This window comes from Cheilinus undulatus, linkage group 4, assembly GCF_018320785.1.
Source record: "Cheilinus undulatus linkage group 4, ASM1832078v1, whole genome shotgun sequence".
In the NCBI taxonomy this organism is placed as follows: Eukaryota; Metazoa; Chordata; class Actinopteri; order Labriformes; family Labridae; genus Cheilinus; species Cheilinus undulatus.
Window position 1 is genome coordinate 43,360,854 of NC_054868.1, and position 18,827 is coordinate 43,379,680.

The 18,827-nt window shown below is 39.2% G+C and overlaps 1 protein-coding gene across 1 annotated transcript; it reads left to right on the forward strand.

The window, feature by feature from the left end:
* The first annotated feature begins 9,682 nt into the window (after positions 1-9,682).
* tnip2 (TNFAIP3 interacting protein 2) lies at positions 9,683-12,942 on the forward strand. The gene is made up of 6 exons (XM_041784329.1): positions 9,683-10,302; positions 10,694-10,996; positions 11,114-11,203; positions 11,319-11,582; positions 11,711-11,827; positions 11,924-12,942. The coding sequence occupies exons 1-6, from the start codon at positions 9,985-9,987 to the stop codon at positions 12,197-12,199; spliced, it is 1,368 nt and encodes a 455-aa protein (XP_041640263.1). The 5' UTR covers positions 9,683-9,984; the 3' UTR covers positions 12,200-12,942.
* The last annotated feature ends 5,885 nt before the right edge of the window (positions 12,943-18,827 follow it).

Genomic DNA, 18,827 nt, shown 5'->3' on the forward strand with positions numbered 1-18,827 from the left:
TATGAGTTAAAAAGTCACAATAATGAGATAAAAAGTTGAAATTATGACATAAAAGTCAAAATTAAGAGATAAGTCAAAATTATGAGATAAAAATCAAAATTAAGAGATAAAAAGTCAAGTTTATGAGTTAAAAGTCAAAATTAAGGGATAAAAGTTAAAATAAAAAGTTAAAAAGTAAAAATTACATGTTCAAAAGTCACAATAATGAGATAAAAAGTCAAAATTATGACATCAAAAGCCTAATTATGAAATAAAAAGTCAAAACTTTGAGATAAAAAGTCAAAATTATGAAATAAAAAGTCAAAATCATTACATAAAAAGTTAAAATGATGACTTAAAAAGTCACAATGAAAAGAAAACATAAGGATAATATAAAGTCTAAATTATGAGAAAAAAAATATGCATTAATAATTATGACTTTTTATCTTATTATTTTGACTTTTTCTCAAATTTTTGACTTTTATCTCATGATTTTGACATGTTCTCTAATAACTGTGACTTTGTCTCATAATTATGGCTTTTTATTTTATAAATTTGACTCTTTACCTCATAATTTCACCTTTCATCTCATAATTATGACTTTATCTCATTCTGACTTTTTATTTCATTATTTCACCTTTTATCTCATAATTTTGACATTTTCTCTAATAATTATGACTTTTATCTTATAATTATGTTGTTGTTGTTGTTGTTTTTTAAAGAGTTGACTCACTTTCACATTTTTTCTTTTTTGATTTGGCAGCAATGGGCCTCCACATGAAAGGAAGGAAGAAATGGGGGAAATTTTTCTGCTAGGTAGAACCAGTCATGTTCATTATGCACTTAGTGGGCGTTTAGCACCCTCCAGTGGTCAATTTCAGCATTACGGTTTGTTTTCCAGGGGCGCTGTCTTTGCCATCACCTCATTAATTGCAGTTAATTGCACTCAGCTGGACTCCCAGGTGTACAGGAATCACTAATTACATGTTATGGTGAAAACTAGCATTAGGATTAAAAATGATTGACTCCAAAAATCATTGGCAGATGTGGCCCGCTGTTAAACGCTACCAAGGGTGAGTTTAGAAGTCCTTTTACTCAGCTCGTCTGGTTTGCTCTGGGGTTTGTTTCAGTGTCATAACCCCAAAAATCAAAAACCTCTAGAATGGGGCATTTATGTCAACCTTAGCTGCTACTTTAAAAACCCATAAGAACAAACAACAAACACCCTAATAACTGCCTGAGCTTCATGATTAAAGAGGCCTTCCTAATACTGTGGTTACATCCTAAACTGAAATTCCTCTGTGTGCTGCATTTCCAGTGAAGCTGTGATCACAGTGTGTGTAGTGTGATGTTCAAAAACAAAATGTATTTTTCTACTCTACCGATTCCTCAAGCAAAAAAAAAATTGAGAGATAGCTGGCTATATTCTCTTCCTCTTCAACTTTTTAATACTCTTGGTGATCTTTTTGTACACAACTATTTTTCTACTCCATGCTGTCATATTTCATATGCTGTTTGTAAGATTCTGGTTTGCATCCGTCTCATGTTTGATGAGTGACACAGGTTGGATTTTTTTTTTTGGTATAAACAATGAATATCTGAGGGAGGGCTTTTGTGTAGTGTTGATTTGATGAGCAGTAACTTGTTAAGCGCAGATAATCATGTTGTGGTGATGTGTATGTGTGTAATGTAAAGTATTGTTTTTAAAAGTATTACTGTGTAAATATCAAATACTGTCTTTTATTCTTGTATAAAGTTTTCAGCTATTAAAAGCTGCCAACAACACGTTTGAAAGGACTCATTTTATTTTAGCAAATAGCAATAGTGATTGAGAAGCTTCTAGTATTTGAGTAGATTTTGAAATCAGTGATTGCTTTTGCATCTATAACAGCTTCAGTTCTTTCCTCAAGTGTATTTGTGGGAATTTTTGTCCATTCATTCTGTAGAGCATTTATGAGGTCAGGCGCTAACGTAGGATAAGAAGGCCTGGCTCACAATCTTTATTCCAGTTCATCTCAAAGGTGCACAGTGGGGTTGAGGTCAGGGTTCTGTGCAGGTCAGTCAAGTTCTTCCACACTGAAATCATCAAATCATACCTGAATAGTCCTGGTTTGTGCTCTGGGGCACAATAGTGTTGGAAATAAAAAGGGCCTTCATAAAACTGTTGCCTCAAAGTTGGAAGCATAGCATTGTCCAAAATGTCTTGGCATGCTGAAGAACTATGATTGCCCCTCCACCAAACTTCACATGAATTAATCATTAATCAGATAGATCAGTTTGTACAAATGTGCATATAAGGGGAGGTATTTAACCGCAGTGAGCTTTCTGATAGTTTTTTAGTCACAGTAAATAGATCAATTAGTGTGCAAATGTGTATATGAGGAGCCCTCATATACAGTGATGTTACCAGCCTGCTTCCTGACCCTTGACCAGTACAAGTCATGGATGGAGGGGAGGTCATTACCAATAATTCGTCTACAGACATGATTGTCCTTTGCAGTCGGACAATCATATCCGTCCATTGACATTCAAACAAAAAGGCTACTCAGTATGTTCATGAGCGATCCGAATCTTGTGAACGGCTCTTAAACACGAACGGGAACCGTTCGTTTTTTTTATCCCTATGTTTCACAGAGCTGCACACACAAGCCCCTCCTTTGCTATTCCACAGAATGAGAAGACTGTACACCCAAGGACAGTTCGGGAGTCCTCAGCAGGGTTTAATTTTTTTACAAAGCAGCTATGCACTGCAGGACAGGTCACCAGGGCTAATACTAGTAGTACTAGTAGGCTGCATGTACATTTTTCTCTCATTTATTAGATAATAGTTTTATCTATTTTTCTAATAGATAAAATATATTTTTAGAAAAGTATTGAGTTTTTCTATCAGAATATTCTTGTGTGAAATGTTTTCTCTAAATTTTGCACTAAAATCACTTAGGTGTGCTTTACACATGTATGCAATACTAACAGAACAGAACTACTGCAGTATGTGGTATCTATATTTTTCTCTTGTATACTAGATTTCTTAAATATGCTTTCAGTGATTTTATCATCGATAGGATATATATTTGTGGGATGTCTATGTTTGAATGATTCTGACCCAAATCTTACCTTATCATTCCTTCCAGTGATTATATCCTAGATAAAATGAGTTAACCCCAGGCTAGCTTCTTAAATAAAAAAATATAAAATGAGCCCGTTTTTTTGAACGGCTCTTTGAAAGGAACAGATCCACAAGATCTGGCTCCCTTCAAAGCGCCATAAACCTCTACTTTGAGTCAACTTTAATTACTTACAACATATCAACCATGAGTGATATTACTTTAATACAAACCAAACAGTGAGTTGTATAAAATAAGATCCTCCAAAGCAGCTTCAAATGGAAACTATGGTTTCATTCTGCAAAACAACATTCACTCAGACTGCTTTTTCTATGAGATAAGTTAAATTCTGGGATTGCTGAATGTGTTTTTATCGTCTCATGTTGTACTCAGTTCACCTTTTCCTTTTTCTACTAACTGTTCTAACCTTTTATTCTCATAAAAGTCAGACAGGGGTTGCAGATTAGCATTTACCATAAACACTGTGATACTTGCATTGAGATGGCTATTCTCAGTTTGTCTTTGTATATTGTATCTGTCCTTAACAAATAAACCCTAAATGATAAAATAATAAAACAAAGTCTTCTTATAAAATAAAATGAACTCTGGCTGATGAGCTGATTACTCCATCAGCACTCTTTGAAAGTGTCCTGCTTTATCAAATTGTTGCAGCTAATTGTTGTATAATGGAGCAATATCACACAAAAGAGGCAGTGTTATTTTCGGCACCTTCACTGCTGTGATTTGGTCAAAGGCCTGATATCCAACAACACCTCGACCTGAAGTGATACTGTTGTCAACCTCAACATTGTACTGATCTCAGCCGTAAAAGTAAATTAGCAAACAAAGGGTCAATTAGCTTTTCAATTATGAGTGGATGTGAGATAAGATAAGAGTTTTAATTAATACTAGGAGTTTAAAGATCCTGAATAGACAGCAGTGGTTCTCAACTGGTCAAACATCAGGACCCACCCCCTCCGCAAGAGAAATTGCCACACAAATTTTCAAAAACTTCCAATTTTATATCAGGTAAAAAGTTGCAGTTTGGACCCTAAATAGAGAAAAACCAGTTCAACAAAGATACAGGACAAAACAAATGTAAAAAAGAGAATCATTACAGAGGGATATGCGGGCACACATCTTATTTTACTCCATTTTCCAGAGATAGCATGGGAATTTGGGGATTTTTCGAAGGACTTCCTTGTTTTTCAGGAAAATCTGCTTTATTATCCAAAGAAAAGGAGACAAATATGTAGAAATCCTGAGACATATACCAAAAAAATTGCTTATCATAGCAAAACCAGAAAAAAAAAAGTTATAAATTTACTGTATGTCCACTTCAGGCTTCTATACAAAGACTTTTTGCCTTTTTTTTTTTTTTCCTGGCATACATTTGCGACCCACTAGAAAACGTTTTTGGGTTCCAACCCACCAGGTCAGAACCACTGATCTACAGTGAATTGTTAAATGTTGCCATCTAGTGGATTTCAAAATGACTCTGACTACATAAGCATTTATTTGGTGTATAGGGTTATGTAAAAGTGTTTAGAAACAATTATATACCAAAAGTATTCACTCACCTGCCTTGACTCGCATATGAACTTAAGTGACGTCCCATTCTTAATCCATAGGGTTTGATATGACGTCAGTCCACCCTTTGCAGCTAGAACAGCTTCAACTCTTCTGGGAAGGCTTTCCACAAGGTTTAGGAGTGTGTTTATGGGAATTTTTGACCATTCTTCCAGAAGTGCATTTGTGAGCTCACACACTGATGTTGGATGAGAAAGCCTGGCTCTCAGTCACCAGTCAAGTTCATCCACATCAAATTCTCTCATCCATGTCTTTATGGACCTTGTTTTGTGCACTGGTGCACAGTCATGTTGGGACAGGAAGGGGCCATCCCCAAACTGTTCCCACAAAGTTGGGAGCATGGAATTGTCCAAAATCTCTTGGTATGCTGAAGCATTCAGAGTTCCTTTCACTGGAACTAAGGGGCCAAGCCCAGCTCCTGAAGAACAACCCCACACCAAAATCCCCCCTCCACCAAACTTTACACTTGGCACAATGCAGTCAGACAAGTACCGTTCTCCTGGCAACCGCCAAATCCAGACTCATCCATCAGATTGCCAGATGGAGAAATGCGATTTGTCACTCCAGAGAATGCGTCTCCACTGCGCTAGAGTCCAGTGGCAACGTGCTTTACACCACTGCATCTGACACTTTGCATTGCACTTTGTGGTGTATGGCTTGGATGCAGCTGCTTGGCCATGAAAACCCATTCCATGAAGCTCTCTTTGCACTGTTCTTGAGCTAATCTGAAGGCCACATGAAGTTTGGAGGTCTGTAGCGATTGACTCTGCAGAAAGTTGGCAACCTCAGCGGACTATGCGTCTCAGCATCCGCTGACCCCACTCTGTCATTTTACGTGGCTGATTTGCTGTTGTTCCCAATCGCTTCCACTTTGTTATAATACCACTGACAGTTGACTGTGGAATATTTAGGAGCGAGGAAATTTCATGACTGGACTTGTTGCACAGGTGGCATCCTATCACAGTACCATGCTGGAATTCACTGAGCTCCTGAGAGCGACCCATTCTTTCACAAATGTTTTTAGAAACAGTCTGCATGCCTAGGTGCTTGATTTCATACACCTGTGGCCATGGAAGTGATTGGAACACCTGATTTCAATTGTTTGGATGGGTGAGTGAATACTTTTGGAAATATAGTGTAGCTTTAACTATTCAAATAAATACTCGTCAGTATGTTTGAAACCACTTCCCATACTGAGTTTCCACCTTGAATTATTCTTTTATTTTATTTTTATTTTATTTTTTATTATAACTCCCTTATTTTGGTTTCTCATGGCAGCTTTTATTCAGTAATTTCAGGAAATTCTGATCAATCACAGATTGTGGGTATCCATGAGTCTTTGGAAATATTCCAACAGGCAATTTTATTGATAAAAGAGGAAACCAAAAGGCACTTAACAGTCTATGCCAGTAAACTTGACAAGATTTCCTCTTCATGTCACACTCTTAGGGGTTTCAGAACTTGCCATACTATTTTTGGTATAAATCATTGTTTCCAAGTTAAACAATTCTCTCTTTATGCCCTCACTTCTCTAACACAGCGCATTCAGAAAGTTTTTTTTCTTTGTCTCTCGTTAATTTTCAGTCAGTACCCCCATAACTACAAAGTGAAAGCAGAATTTTAGAAATGTTTGCAAATGTATTAAAATTAAAAACTGAAATATCCCATTGGCATAAGTAGTCAGATGTTTCTATACCTAATGTTAGTCAACCTGTGATAAATTAAATTGGATAGGCACACACCTCTCTATAGAAGGCCTCATAAAATGAGAAAATGCATATCAGAGTGACAAAAAAGCCATGGCTGACTGCAGCCCTTCACTGATCTAGACTTATGGCAGAGGCGCTTGACGGAAGACTGTCCTCAGTGAAAAACACATGAAAGCGAGCTTAGAATTTGCAAAAAAAAAAGCACCTGAAGGACTCCCGGACTGTGAGAAACAAGATTTATTGGTCTGATGAAACCAAGATTGAACTGTTTGGCCTCAATTCTATATGATATGTCCGGGGGAAACCACACAAACGGTGAAGCATGGTGGTGGCAGCATCATGCTGTGGGGGTGTTTTTCAGCAGCAGGGACAGGGAGGCTGGTAAGTACTATCCTCAATAAAAACCTGTTCTGCCGTGCTCAGGACATTCAACTGGGACAAAGGTTCACCTTCCAACAAGATAATGACCCTAAGCACACAGGAGTTACTCAGGAAAAACCTGGAGTGGCCCAGCCAGAGCCTTGACGTGTAAAACTCTAATTCAATTTTGTCATTATGCGGTGTTGAGTGTAGATTAATGAGAGAACAAGTGAATTCAAACTTTCTGAATGCACTGTGATAGTGCCCAGTATGCTGAAAGATTTGCAAATATCAATCAGCTGTTTAGTAGATAACATTAATCCCAATGACAAATAGTAGACCTGCTCTCTCTAGACCTGTAAAAGTGTGAACAGAGATAATATTAGTCATGAACAAATAAAGACTGAATGATTAAGTCACTGTCCTTGGGGTCACAAGCCACAGCTTGGAAACCACTGCATTCAAACTTTCAGTAGTGTCCTTTAGGTGTTGAAGGTTGCAGCCTAATATTCTAAGCATAGCATTGACATATCGAGTGTCTTCTGAATCACACAGAAAGTGAAAGTAATTGCTATCTTGATCAGTTTATAGGCCTGCCACTGCCACACCTGCTCGAACAATGTTTTTACACCCTCCACACCTTGACCTCAGTGACTCATCTCAGCCCTTATATGTCATTATGGCTGCGTGATCAATCCAGAATTACCTGGGACTCTCCAGCAACTGATGAGGCCTCTTGAATGAAGGCCGGAAGTCTTTTACTCTACACCTACAGTCTAGACAGTAGTTTCATTTTGATCTGAATATTAATCCAGGGTCCAACCATTAGGGGAATTAAAATTTGCTTCAAAAGGTTAAGTGCAAAATAAAATTATGAGTTTTACAACTTGCATCTTGTTTAATGCTTCTGCAGAGGGCTGTACATGTGTGACTGGCTTTAGATGCAGATAATTTCTAATAACTTATCTAAATGCCTGTTTCTCGATAATTTTCAAATACCCCAGACATCCACAATCAATAACAAATTTTCACTTTTTAATCGATACTTATGGGAGCTCTTGGGGAGTGGTGGCAGCACACTACAAGAGTTTGAGAGCTCAGATTTCTACGTTTTAACCTATTACTGTTATTACACTTCTGCTGGAAGAAGTAACACATTAGTTTTACAATCCAAGTGATTCGTTACCAGTTACCTTTCTCACAGAAGTATTTGGCGACTGAGGAAATGTCCCCTACTCCCTTTCTCTTATGTGGTGACAAAATAAGAAAAAAAGCTATGTGAAGCAGCTGCACTGTTTCTGTTTCTCTCCTTTCTGTTGGCACATTGGCTTGTAGCATTTTTTTTTCTAAGTATGCAACACCATTATTTAGTGAGTTAGTTTTAAAAGTAACGCTACCAAACGCTGCACTTAGACATGTATCTATACATTGTGGTTTACCGTTTCTTGTGGTGGTAAGTAATTTCATGTTTTTTTATTGAGATATTGGGTTAATTACACCAGGGCTCCCAAACTTTTCAGGCTCTGACCCCAAAGATAGTAGTGACAAGAACGACGTCCCCGGTCTTTGTCACCTACGTGCTGTCTCTAGGGGTGGTTGCGGCCTAGGTGAAAACACCCATGCACATTCAAGAGTAGTCACTGTTGCTGTCCCAGGAATCAGATTAACAAAAACTTGGGAGTTATCGTGGGAAAATTGCATTTCTTTTTTTTCTTAATGAATGTTCGCTTTGTGCCTCCATATCTTTTACAGCACCAGGATATCATTTGTCATCTCTTAACATTAAATTACTTTTAGAGTGCTACTTGTGCAAACTTATGTCTTATACTATTAAAATTGCTATATCACAGAGGCACATTGTCTTTTTAGTTCTTTTAATTGGTTGTACTTTATATGACTATTGGCATATTTAAAGCTTAATGTAGCCCATTTGTTATTTTCAGCCATTTTCCATGAGGAAGTGATGGTTATGTTATTACTTATTTCCCTTGTGAAATTCAACCAGAAGCAAGACTATAGACTGCAGTATGATGAAGGAAACGTTGTTAAAAATAGGCTAATACATGGGAGAACTTCATGGGACATTTCAGCCTTAGCTTACTCTTATTTTTATATATTTTCCCATAGGTGTCAGTCATTTGTTATCCCTTACAGTAACAGTTCTCATCTTTTTCTAAAATTTCAAGAACAGAAACGTCCCCAAGGATTAATTAAGACTCGCAGTGGTCATTCAATCTGCATGAATCATGGTTTACGGCTACAGCGTATGAATAGTCACCGGTTTAACCGTAACTGCGCAATCCAGGCGGTTACATTACAGAGGAGACCTTATGGTGCCTTCAAAGCTGTGGGAAAATTGAATTCCTCTTGGATGGTTGAAAAACGAACCAAACAATACTACAACGGGGGAATATTCTGCCATCTCCAAATGTAGTTGAGGTGGAGATTAGGAGACGGACTATGTATAAACTGTGTAAACCACCGTTGGGAAAATGTAATAGCATTGTAATCATAATTAGGAGTGAACATTTCTCTTCAACACAACTAACTGAATCTATAGCGAAGTTCAGCTCAGATATTTAAATGGTACTTATGTTTTAGTCTGATGGGATCAATTTTCCCAACAAGTTTGAGCGTAAAAAGACTAAATTTTGGACATTTCCTGTACCTAGCTGCAACTTTTTGCTACTTGTGATATTCTCAATGTGTAGCATGTTAGGAACGCTTCCAAGCTTAATAGGCAATTTTGAAAAAAAAAAAAAAAAAAAAACAGGAAGCAACTATTATCATCATTTAGGATTTAACATTGACAAAAATCTGTGTTCGATGTTGCGCATTTGATTGGTTGCATGTTTTGCTGTAGCAGCTTAAGTTTCCGACGGTAATGAAAGCGGCACGGCTGCTTACTTTTACATGTTAGTAGCTGCTAGCTTAAACTTTTTTTTTCAGATGCGTATATAAAATTTCTGTTGCTGTACTTTCTTTACCATTTGCCAACAAGGCTATAAAACCCCTTTACCTCCCAAATGACGGTCGAACGGCTCAGTTTGACGAATCTCAAAAAAAGTCCGCGGGGAAGTTCCCTAGGAAATCCCCCTGTTCGGGGATATTACTGTCGACACCGATGCACATACACTTCGAACTCTGAGCATTTCTGTAGTCACAGGGTCTGGAAGCAGAGGCGTCAAATGCTGGTTTATTAAAAGACTGAACCTTAGGACTAACTCTACACATAACCTGCCATGGATAACGTAAGTGTAAACACGGAAAACGACATGCTGAAGGACAAAATCCGGAGTTACAGCACGCTTAACTCTCTGTATCATGAGACGCGGCATGAGATGGAGCTTTTGAACAAACAGATCTACGTAAAGGACAATATTATTGCTGATTTAAAAGCGAGGCTGGGGAGGTACGAGAGGATCCACATGAACCTGGGGGATAACGAGTCTGTGCTCATAGGACCGTCCAAGTCATTGCTGGAGAGCCTGTGCAAGGAAATATGCAAACTGAAACAGAAGAGGAACGATATGGAGTTCAAGGCATCTCGACAGGAAGAGGTAAAGTAGAAGAAAATGCTTGAAAAATGGTTTTACCTGCAAATACATGGTGGTAGACACTGGGTCTCCAGAGGTCTGAAAACATTGTTTTTATAAACCTAACATATGGGTACACTTCCTTTACATTTGTGTTTCCTAAAAAAATCATTTTGCTTTTATTATAGTAAGTTATTATATAATGTGTAGTAGTCATGTGTACATGTTGCATGTATGTGCTGCTGGTCCATGCTCAATTACATCCTCAGAAATAGAAAAATAGACACATGACTGAAAGAAAATCCAGTGCAAAAGAGCATTTAGTTGCAGTACATATTTAATATTTAAATTGTTTATGTATTTGCTGTTTTGCATTCATATAATGCCTCATGCAACTAATGTGTGTTCCTCCCAGGAGATCCAGCGGCTGGCCGGGCAGCTCCGAGAAAAAGAACTGGAGCTAGAAAGAGTCAGGTGTCAGCCGGACCACGAGAAGGACCAGGAGATCCAGAGGCTGCGCTCAGCCCTGGAGGAGAGGGAGCGCTCCGAGGCCACCAGAGCCGTACTCTGCTCGTCCCTGGCCGAGGAGGCGGACCAGCTCCGCAGCCAACTTGGAGCAACAGTGAAGGTGTGCCAGGAGCTGCTGGCCAGGCTGGAGAAAGACAAACAAGGGAGAGGAGTGGTGGAGGATGAGGCTCAGATGCAAAAGAATAAGGAGGTCTGTGAGCCTGACATTTTTTTGCACCTCTTGGACTGTCTTTTGCTGTGATTTACATAAACGGACCCTTTGAATGCAATTAAAGCCCTGTTTTCACCTTTACTTTAACCTTTACAGATGACACTGTCCTCTGATTTGAGCGCCATGAATGCCCAAATCTGTCATCTTCAGGAGGAAAATCACAAGCTAAAGCAGCGAGTAGCATATGTAAGTCTAACCTCAAACAAATGTACAAGTTATGCTACTGTCTCTTCACTAAGATCATCCAGGTACAAATAAACAAACATTTAAAAACAAAAGTTAACTGATGTTACAATTTTAGGTACAAGGTTTGAACTCTCAGTGGCAAAAGTACGACTCAAGCAGGGAAGACTACATCAGAGGCTTGATTCAGCGTCTGAAGGAGACCTCAGGGCCGGGATTGGCTCCTGGAATGGGCACCGTAAGCACTGGGTTGCTTCATCATGAAATTTCCAGGCTCAACGGCTTACTGGAGGAGAAGATGAAAGAGTGTGAGCGGCTTGGGAGAGAAGCAGAGGAGATGAGGAAGCAAGATCAAGAACGCATACAGACTCTGGAGCAGCAGGTTGGTGCTCTGTACATCGCTTTAGGATTGTATTTGTGATTTTGCTGTAATAAGCTTCTGAGCGCCTGAATTGTTTGAAAATTATCTTTCAAAGAGACAAGAAGACTTAATTTTTTTTCCTTCCTCAGGTCCTTATCTATGCAGAAGACTTCAAGTCGGAGCGTGCAGACAGGGAGCGAGCACAAGGTCAGATGGAAGATTTAAAGGAGCAGATTTATCAGTTAAAACGGCAGGTACACAAACAGGTAATACAGCATACTTCAAGACAGTTTCACTTGCATTTTGGACTCCTGTGTTGTGGTTGTGTAATCCTAACTGTGTTTATGCGTGACTGTCCTCAGGAAGCCAGCAGGGAGAGCAGAGACATAGTTCCCATGTGTCGCGTGCACATAGGACACAGGATCTCCTCGAGGCGGCACAAGGACTCTTCAGAGCCTCTGTTAAGGACCCCGGCTGAGATGCAGAAACAGCCTGCAGCTGCAGCATCCACAGCAAACCCGGCGTGGAGCGAACGACCCGGCCTGTCGGAACTGGAGTGCCCACGCTGCCTCGCCACGTTCAATGAAAAGGACACAGCAGAGTACCTGAACCATTGTGAGGAGTGTGCCAAACTATAAACGCAACAACACTCATTTTGAAAACACCAATATCTCTCACTGACAGTAACCAAACACTGAAGAGCACCACTACACGTCAGAAAATAACCTGAGTGGAGATTCCAGGTCGGAGAGGCTTGACGACAAATGAAACAACTGGGCTGTACAGCTTGCTTCATTATATTAAGCCAAAGTTCCCCTCTTGGTAGAGATATTACATCATCTGGATTTTACTACATCTGACTCTTTAAAAATCCAGCGTCTGGTTCTTGAGTGTTCTCCTGTCATCATGCAGGAGCTTATTGCGACAGGGATGTGCATTCTGATGCACCCTATTAAATATATACCTCAATGTGTCAAATTGTCTTTTGCACTTTCTTACATGTAACCAAAAAAGAATCGTAAGATAATACGGTTAAGAGATTCACGATGCATAAGCTTCTTATTTTGGATCTAAACATCAAGTAAATGTGTTGCTATGAGTTTTATTTTTGGTTGAACTTTGCATATGTCCTGTAAATTATGTATTCTTAACAGATTTTAAATATAAAACTATTATTTGAATATTTATTCTCTGTACATAAAAATAGAAAAGGCCCATTTATTGTTGCCTTTTCACATTAAAGCCATATTTTAGGGTTTAACCTTTGGGAATGAAACTTTAAATACAACTTGAAATGCTCAGATCTAAAATAGTGTTTGTAATCCCAACTGACACCTTTTTTTTCAAGCTGGCACATTATTTTTATAATAAAAGACATTATCTTCACACTTAAGCTCATGGTGATTTATATGACTTTAAATATGTTTCATCATTGCGTGCTGTATTTTACTTTTCAAGTCTGGAGCCTGGAGCTGAAACCGCAGATCATAGCCTAACCACGAAAATGTTGGCGCTACTTAATCTATGTGCCTGTCTATTCAGTGTGTGTTTGTGTGTCCATCTGTGTCACGTGTGTGTGCTTGTGCGCGTTGGAAAACCCCTTCCCTGCATTGCCTGAATGGGCACGCTGTACTGTGACAGCCATATTCCCAGCTGTTGTGTGGCTGAAGCAAAAACACTACAGGGATAAACTGAGAAGACCAGTGAAAGACGCTGGCTCGAGTTACACCCAGCAACCCTTGATAACTGCCTGTGGGTCAGTTAGAGACTGAAAAAACTCTGCAGCCTCACACTGTGAAGTATCATTTTGACACAAACAGGCCAATGGTGGTGGTGTTTGGTGAATCAGTTGTCATGGGTTTGGTGTAGTAAGCACAGGAAGCTGGACATCCCCTGTTGAAAAGGAAGTAGGCAGTTACAGTGCAAAGTGAAGACGTAGCAACCAAACAACAGCGTTCATTGTATAAGTGAAACAACATCCCTTTTTTCATAATCTTTTCTTTTTCAACAGTAGATACCGTCCCATTCAAAACAAGTACACAGAAATTTTGAACCCTCAATGATGAAATGCTGTTAAATTGACTCACTGGGCTGTACTTGACCCATATTTGGCCCTTAGCTTGTTGGCTATTGTAAACAAACCTGCCAAAACAAGCCTATTTTAGATTTATTATATTTTCCTTCATTTCAGAGACTGTTCATATTTTGAAAAACTAGTTTTCTGTTACAGATGTAACAAAATTAAAATGTCATATGATAAACATGACCTAAAATATCACAGTTATCAGTATTATCACGGTTTGGATACAATTTGCTGACAATCTACCAAGGTACAGATTAGGGTGTCAAAATATCTAAATTTCTAATCGTAATTAATCACAAGATTTCTGTAGTTAATCCCTATTAATCTCACCCTTATCATAGCAACGTAAAATTCCCCTATTTGTATTTATATTGTTCTTGTGTCATTTTTCATATTTTTTACTGTCTTAAACTAAGAGTTATTAACTTCCTGTTTGGATACAGACTTGCTTTTATGTATCCAAACTAAGAGTTATTAACTTCCTGTTTGGATACAGACTTGCTTTTATGTAGGCAGACCAGAAAAAGCATGGACTTAACCACTTAAAGAGGTTTATGCATTGAAAAGGACAAAGGGGGACAGTAAAATAGAATTTTTTTTTTTGATAACACAAAGTTCAGGTGACTTCTGACTTGTCCAGCCAGGTTTTTGTGAGATTTTTAAAGTGAAATGAGACATTAGGGAGCAGTGGTGGACTTATTTTACATCACTGTGGGTATAGGGAGGCGCTGACGTGGATTAACCAAAGTGTGCTGAAAGGGGCAACAAAGCATGAGATTAATTGTGATTAAAATAAATAAGTGCATTAATTGTGGGTTGCAGTTAATCGCAATTAGTGCAATTAATCTTAGCCCTTGTATAGATTGGATTGGATAGAATGGATTAACCCATTTCCAACTCTGTTTCCTGCTCCGGTTATCAGCTGGAATGGGCGTGTACTCACTTAAACTCTTAACCAATCCCTTTCAGCCATGACCTCTCTTAATCCAGTCATCCTGCAGCTGTCACAATTTAAAATCTGCCCTCCTCTCCTCTGCAGTCTGTTGTTTCAGTGCGACCACAGCAACCCTCCTCCACCCCAGCTACCTCCATTGTAACTCAACAGTATCCAGGCTCACTTCCTTCATGCCATCCTGCATCCCTCCATCTCCACCTCCAAACCATCTAATTTTTGTGCGGGTCATGTGCCTGCGTACTTCCTTACATCCCTTCATCGCTACTTGCAAATCTCTGGGTCAAGCTCCCAGGAAATCTAATTTCAGAAATCTTACTCATCTTATCCTGCTCATTCCATCACCCCCACCAGTGTCTAGACTTCATAAGGGGGTATCCTATCCTGCTGTCGGCCTCACTACCCTTTCAAGTTCCTAAAGGCATCACAATGTAGTCTAATCACATTTCACAATTCCAAACATTTGCAAACTTCTAAAACAAAACATTGTAAAACAAACTACGTCTCTTCTGAACTGGATTTATATGTTCCTCATCAAAAAACTGAATTTACATCGTCTTAATTTTACATGTGAACACATCAGAACACTTTGATTAGCTCATTAAGTGAGCTAATTCACTGCTGATTTCAAAGTAGATTTAACGTTGAAGTAAGATTTCTTGCTAGCGGGAGCTGCTTTAAAAATTAGCACCGCTAAAGGGTACTTCTCCTTCTGTCTGAGTTTGCTTGGAGTTTTTCTACAAGCCAGCAGTTGAAGGTGCACTAATGCATTTTGGTTTAGCCTACCGCTAAAGGCTACTTGTCTGTCTGTGTCTCTGCACTCTGACACAACAGGCGATGCAGGCAGGTGAGAGAGGAGACACAGGAACGCCTCCTCCTCTCTGACATGTTTGACACTTTTTTGATTTGGCCCAGTGATGTGTTTTCCCATTCACCTCAGTAAACGAACCTATATAGCACGCCATCCGGACAATATTTACCGTGATATAAAAGATAGGTTATTGCCAGTGGTTTAAAATTAACCTTGCAAAGCAGATGGATATGCCTGTTTCCTTGTTTTTCACTGGCGAATCCATCTTGCAAAGCTCACATCTGAACCATTTGGGCCCGGTTAGAAAGTGACAGGACCAACCAGCGACAAGGGGCAGTACTTTCAGGCGCAGCAGAGTCGTGACGTAAACAAGCAGCAGCAAGATCTGGTGCAGTTACGGAGGAAGAGATAAGCGTGGATGCTGCTAAAGCGCCAGTTTTATCAGAACTTGACAAAATTTCTTTGTTAAAAGAAGGACAAAGAACAGCAGTAAGTTGGTTTCTTTTCAAAAACAACAAAAGTCAAGTACTTACATGTCTATAGTCGCCACGTTTTGCGTAGCTGCGCACACGCAGCTCGATAGCGGCTACATCACGTTTTGTTGCTCTGATTGGCCTGTAGAGATGTGACAGACAGAACATTTACCCAATCACACGCCAAGTGTTTTTCAAAGCCTCTGCCTTTTCTCAAACGTTTCCTATTGAAGCTTTCCCAGATGGATGTGTGAAACAAAGCCATCTGGTGTGTCAGGTTAGTTTAAAATATAACAGCGGGGAAATTTTATCATGATTATCATGGCATCTGAGGACCTCCACTTCACAACGAAAGTCAGAAAATTGGCGCCATATCTCGTCTTTTAATACCAAAAGTCACTTGAACTGAACGTCTTCTTCGTGTGTTGCCGCCATGTTATTAGAGGCAAGTCCGCCAAGTAGGGGAATACAAGTAGAGGAAAAATTTGCACGTTTTCGGGTTAACAAGCACTGCGATAATGTTACATATATTTTAATGACTCGATTTATGATCCAAATTCACGTATCACTGAGCACAGACATGATACGCAACGTGAGACTGGCTGGCCGGACGTCGGCATCGCCACCATGTTGCCAGAGGCAAGTCGCTATTGTATTGTATGGAAGCCCAAAAAAGACAAGACATGTTTTTATTCTATCGTGTTCTGCCACTATAATGAGAAAATCATCAGATCCTGACTTATTTATCTTGTTGTCTTGGTCAAAGCTACTTTTCACATGATAATGTGTCAGTTTCTGCAGATAAATAAACTTGATTGTTTGAAAACTCCCAAATCTGGGTCATGATATTTCGCAGAGGCGTTGGTGTGTCCTGAGACTCGACCACTATAGTCTATAGTGCTTTAGACAAAGTCCCCAAGGGTTCAAATGACATTAGGCGGCATCACATGCTAGCTTACTCATCGGCAAACAGGGGACCACAGTTGCGACTGACTTAGTTTCCAATACATTCATCTCATTTGCATTACACACCAACCCAGCTTCAATTCATGTGCCCACAGATTGATTCCTATTTTGGTTTTAAAGGGCAACTTTAGTCTCTAAGCTATGAACCAACCACATGCAGTGGTAGAAATACACACACAGCCTAAAAAGGCCACAAGCAGTCTGCTGGGGATTCTCCCCCTGCCAGCACCCACTCACACTTTACAACAGGGTCTATAAGTGACTGAACATCCACGCTCACAAAGGCTCAACCCACCACTCTGAGTGGAAACAAATAGGTCACAGATCCCCACCTGAGTATCTGGGAACTTCTCTAAAAATTCAAGAATCATTGAGGGAAAAAAAAAAAAAAATCAGGTGACTGTGGTGGACCAGTTCCTGTTGAAAACAGGTTTCAAATCATCAGGATGTACTCATGTAGCTGTCAACGTACTTCAACAGAGGGAAAACTTCAGCTTGACATTTATCCAGACAAATACAGAAGGGATAGAGCCTTTAATCTTGTGTGTATCCTAAAAGAATGGGAATTTCCCGCCATCACGAGGGAATTCCCAAAAAAGCAGACAAGTTTATTTGAAAACGGAGCGCTGTCATCTTCAGATCATTTCAAGTTAACATAATATGGCTGAGGTAGTTGGTGATGAAGCTGCTTTTTTCAGGCTTTTGGTGAGGAAGTACAAGGTTTCAGGCGTCAAAGACAGGATTTAGGCAGAACGTATCTGGGAAACATGGGGGGATTCCCTTTTTTAGGGTGTATGTGATCCTGAAGTGCTCCAGGCAGTTGACAATGAAAAGATCAACATTGTTATTACAAGCTACAAGGCAGCTGTTATCCCTTTTAATAATCCTATTTATGTTCAGCCCTGTCATTGTAAGACTGCTCTTAGTGCACCATTGTGTTTTCCTTCACCAGGACAGCTCCTACAGTAAAGATCAAAACAAGGAAGTACTTGAAGGAGACGTATATAAAGGACTTTTAAAGACGCAGAGATCTGTTTACTGAAGGACAGACTTGACTTAAGTGGCTCTTATCTCTGTGTATGTTAAATTAGCACAAATGTGGGCTATTATCATGCAGATTACGGCCCACATTTGTGTCACAGACATCAAACCGTCCACGTTAGCGTAGTTTTTTGGGGACATTTCATGAATCGTGGTAGATCCAATCTTGCATCATTGCTGACTGAGAGTGAGCACGCACTGCATACAGACAGGCAGTCATTCATACCTGAAATAAATTATGACTCATATCTTCTCACAACCCAAAACCTTTTGTCTTCTCTTGTGTAAGGTATATTTACCACAGACCTCCCATTCATCAAAATTTGTTAGAAGGGTTATTTTTCTAGTAAAATCCCTTTTCTTTTATACTCAAAGTCACTCCTAAGAGGAAGTAAAAGACATAACTGCCCTTCACTTCCTCTCATTTGCCTTTAAACAGAGTTTAACCACTTCTACAATCAAGAAACAATGTTTCAACATTTTTAAACTCATTTTGCTCAGTGGTTGTCATCCTCAGTTCAAAAGAACACACAAATATACTAAATTTGGTATCATTTACACCGCATAAGTCAAAATAAGTGCACTAACATAGGGACAGTATGGTTCAAAGATAAATTCCATAATCACTGAGTATTTTCCTAAAATGTCATTGCCTTCTTCAATGATCTTTTTTAAACTTAAAATATGACTAAAATGTTTGATACAAACCTTTAAGAGAATATCAGAAATATCAGAAAAGATATAACTTTGATAATAAAAGCTGATGAAAATTAACTGTTGTTTTCATTAAGAAGACTAAATTAGACTGTAATGCCAGTGTTGAGCTTTCTGACATTCAAAATCAGTGATATTTCTTCACTTTACACATAATGTGTCAAAACACAAGCAGAGGTGAGTAAGAAAACAAGAGCAGTGTTGATTAGTGGGTAGCAGTGTGACA

Coding starts and splice junctions, on each gene's coding strand:
- tnip2 (XM_041784329.1), top strand. CDS start 9,985: ATGGATAACGTAAGTGTAAACACGGAAAACGACATGCTGAAGGACAAA. Junction 10,303..10,693: donor AGGCATCTCGACAGGAAGAG/GTAAAGTAGAAG, acceptor TGTTCCTCCCAG/GAGATCCAGCGGCTGGCCGG. Junction 11,583..11,710: donor TACAGACTCTGGAGCAGCAG/GTTGGTGCTCTG, acceptor TTCCTTCCTCAG/GTCCTTATCTATGCAGAAGA.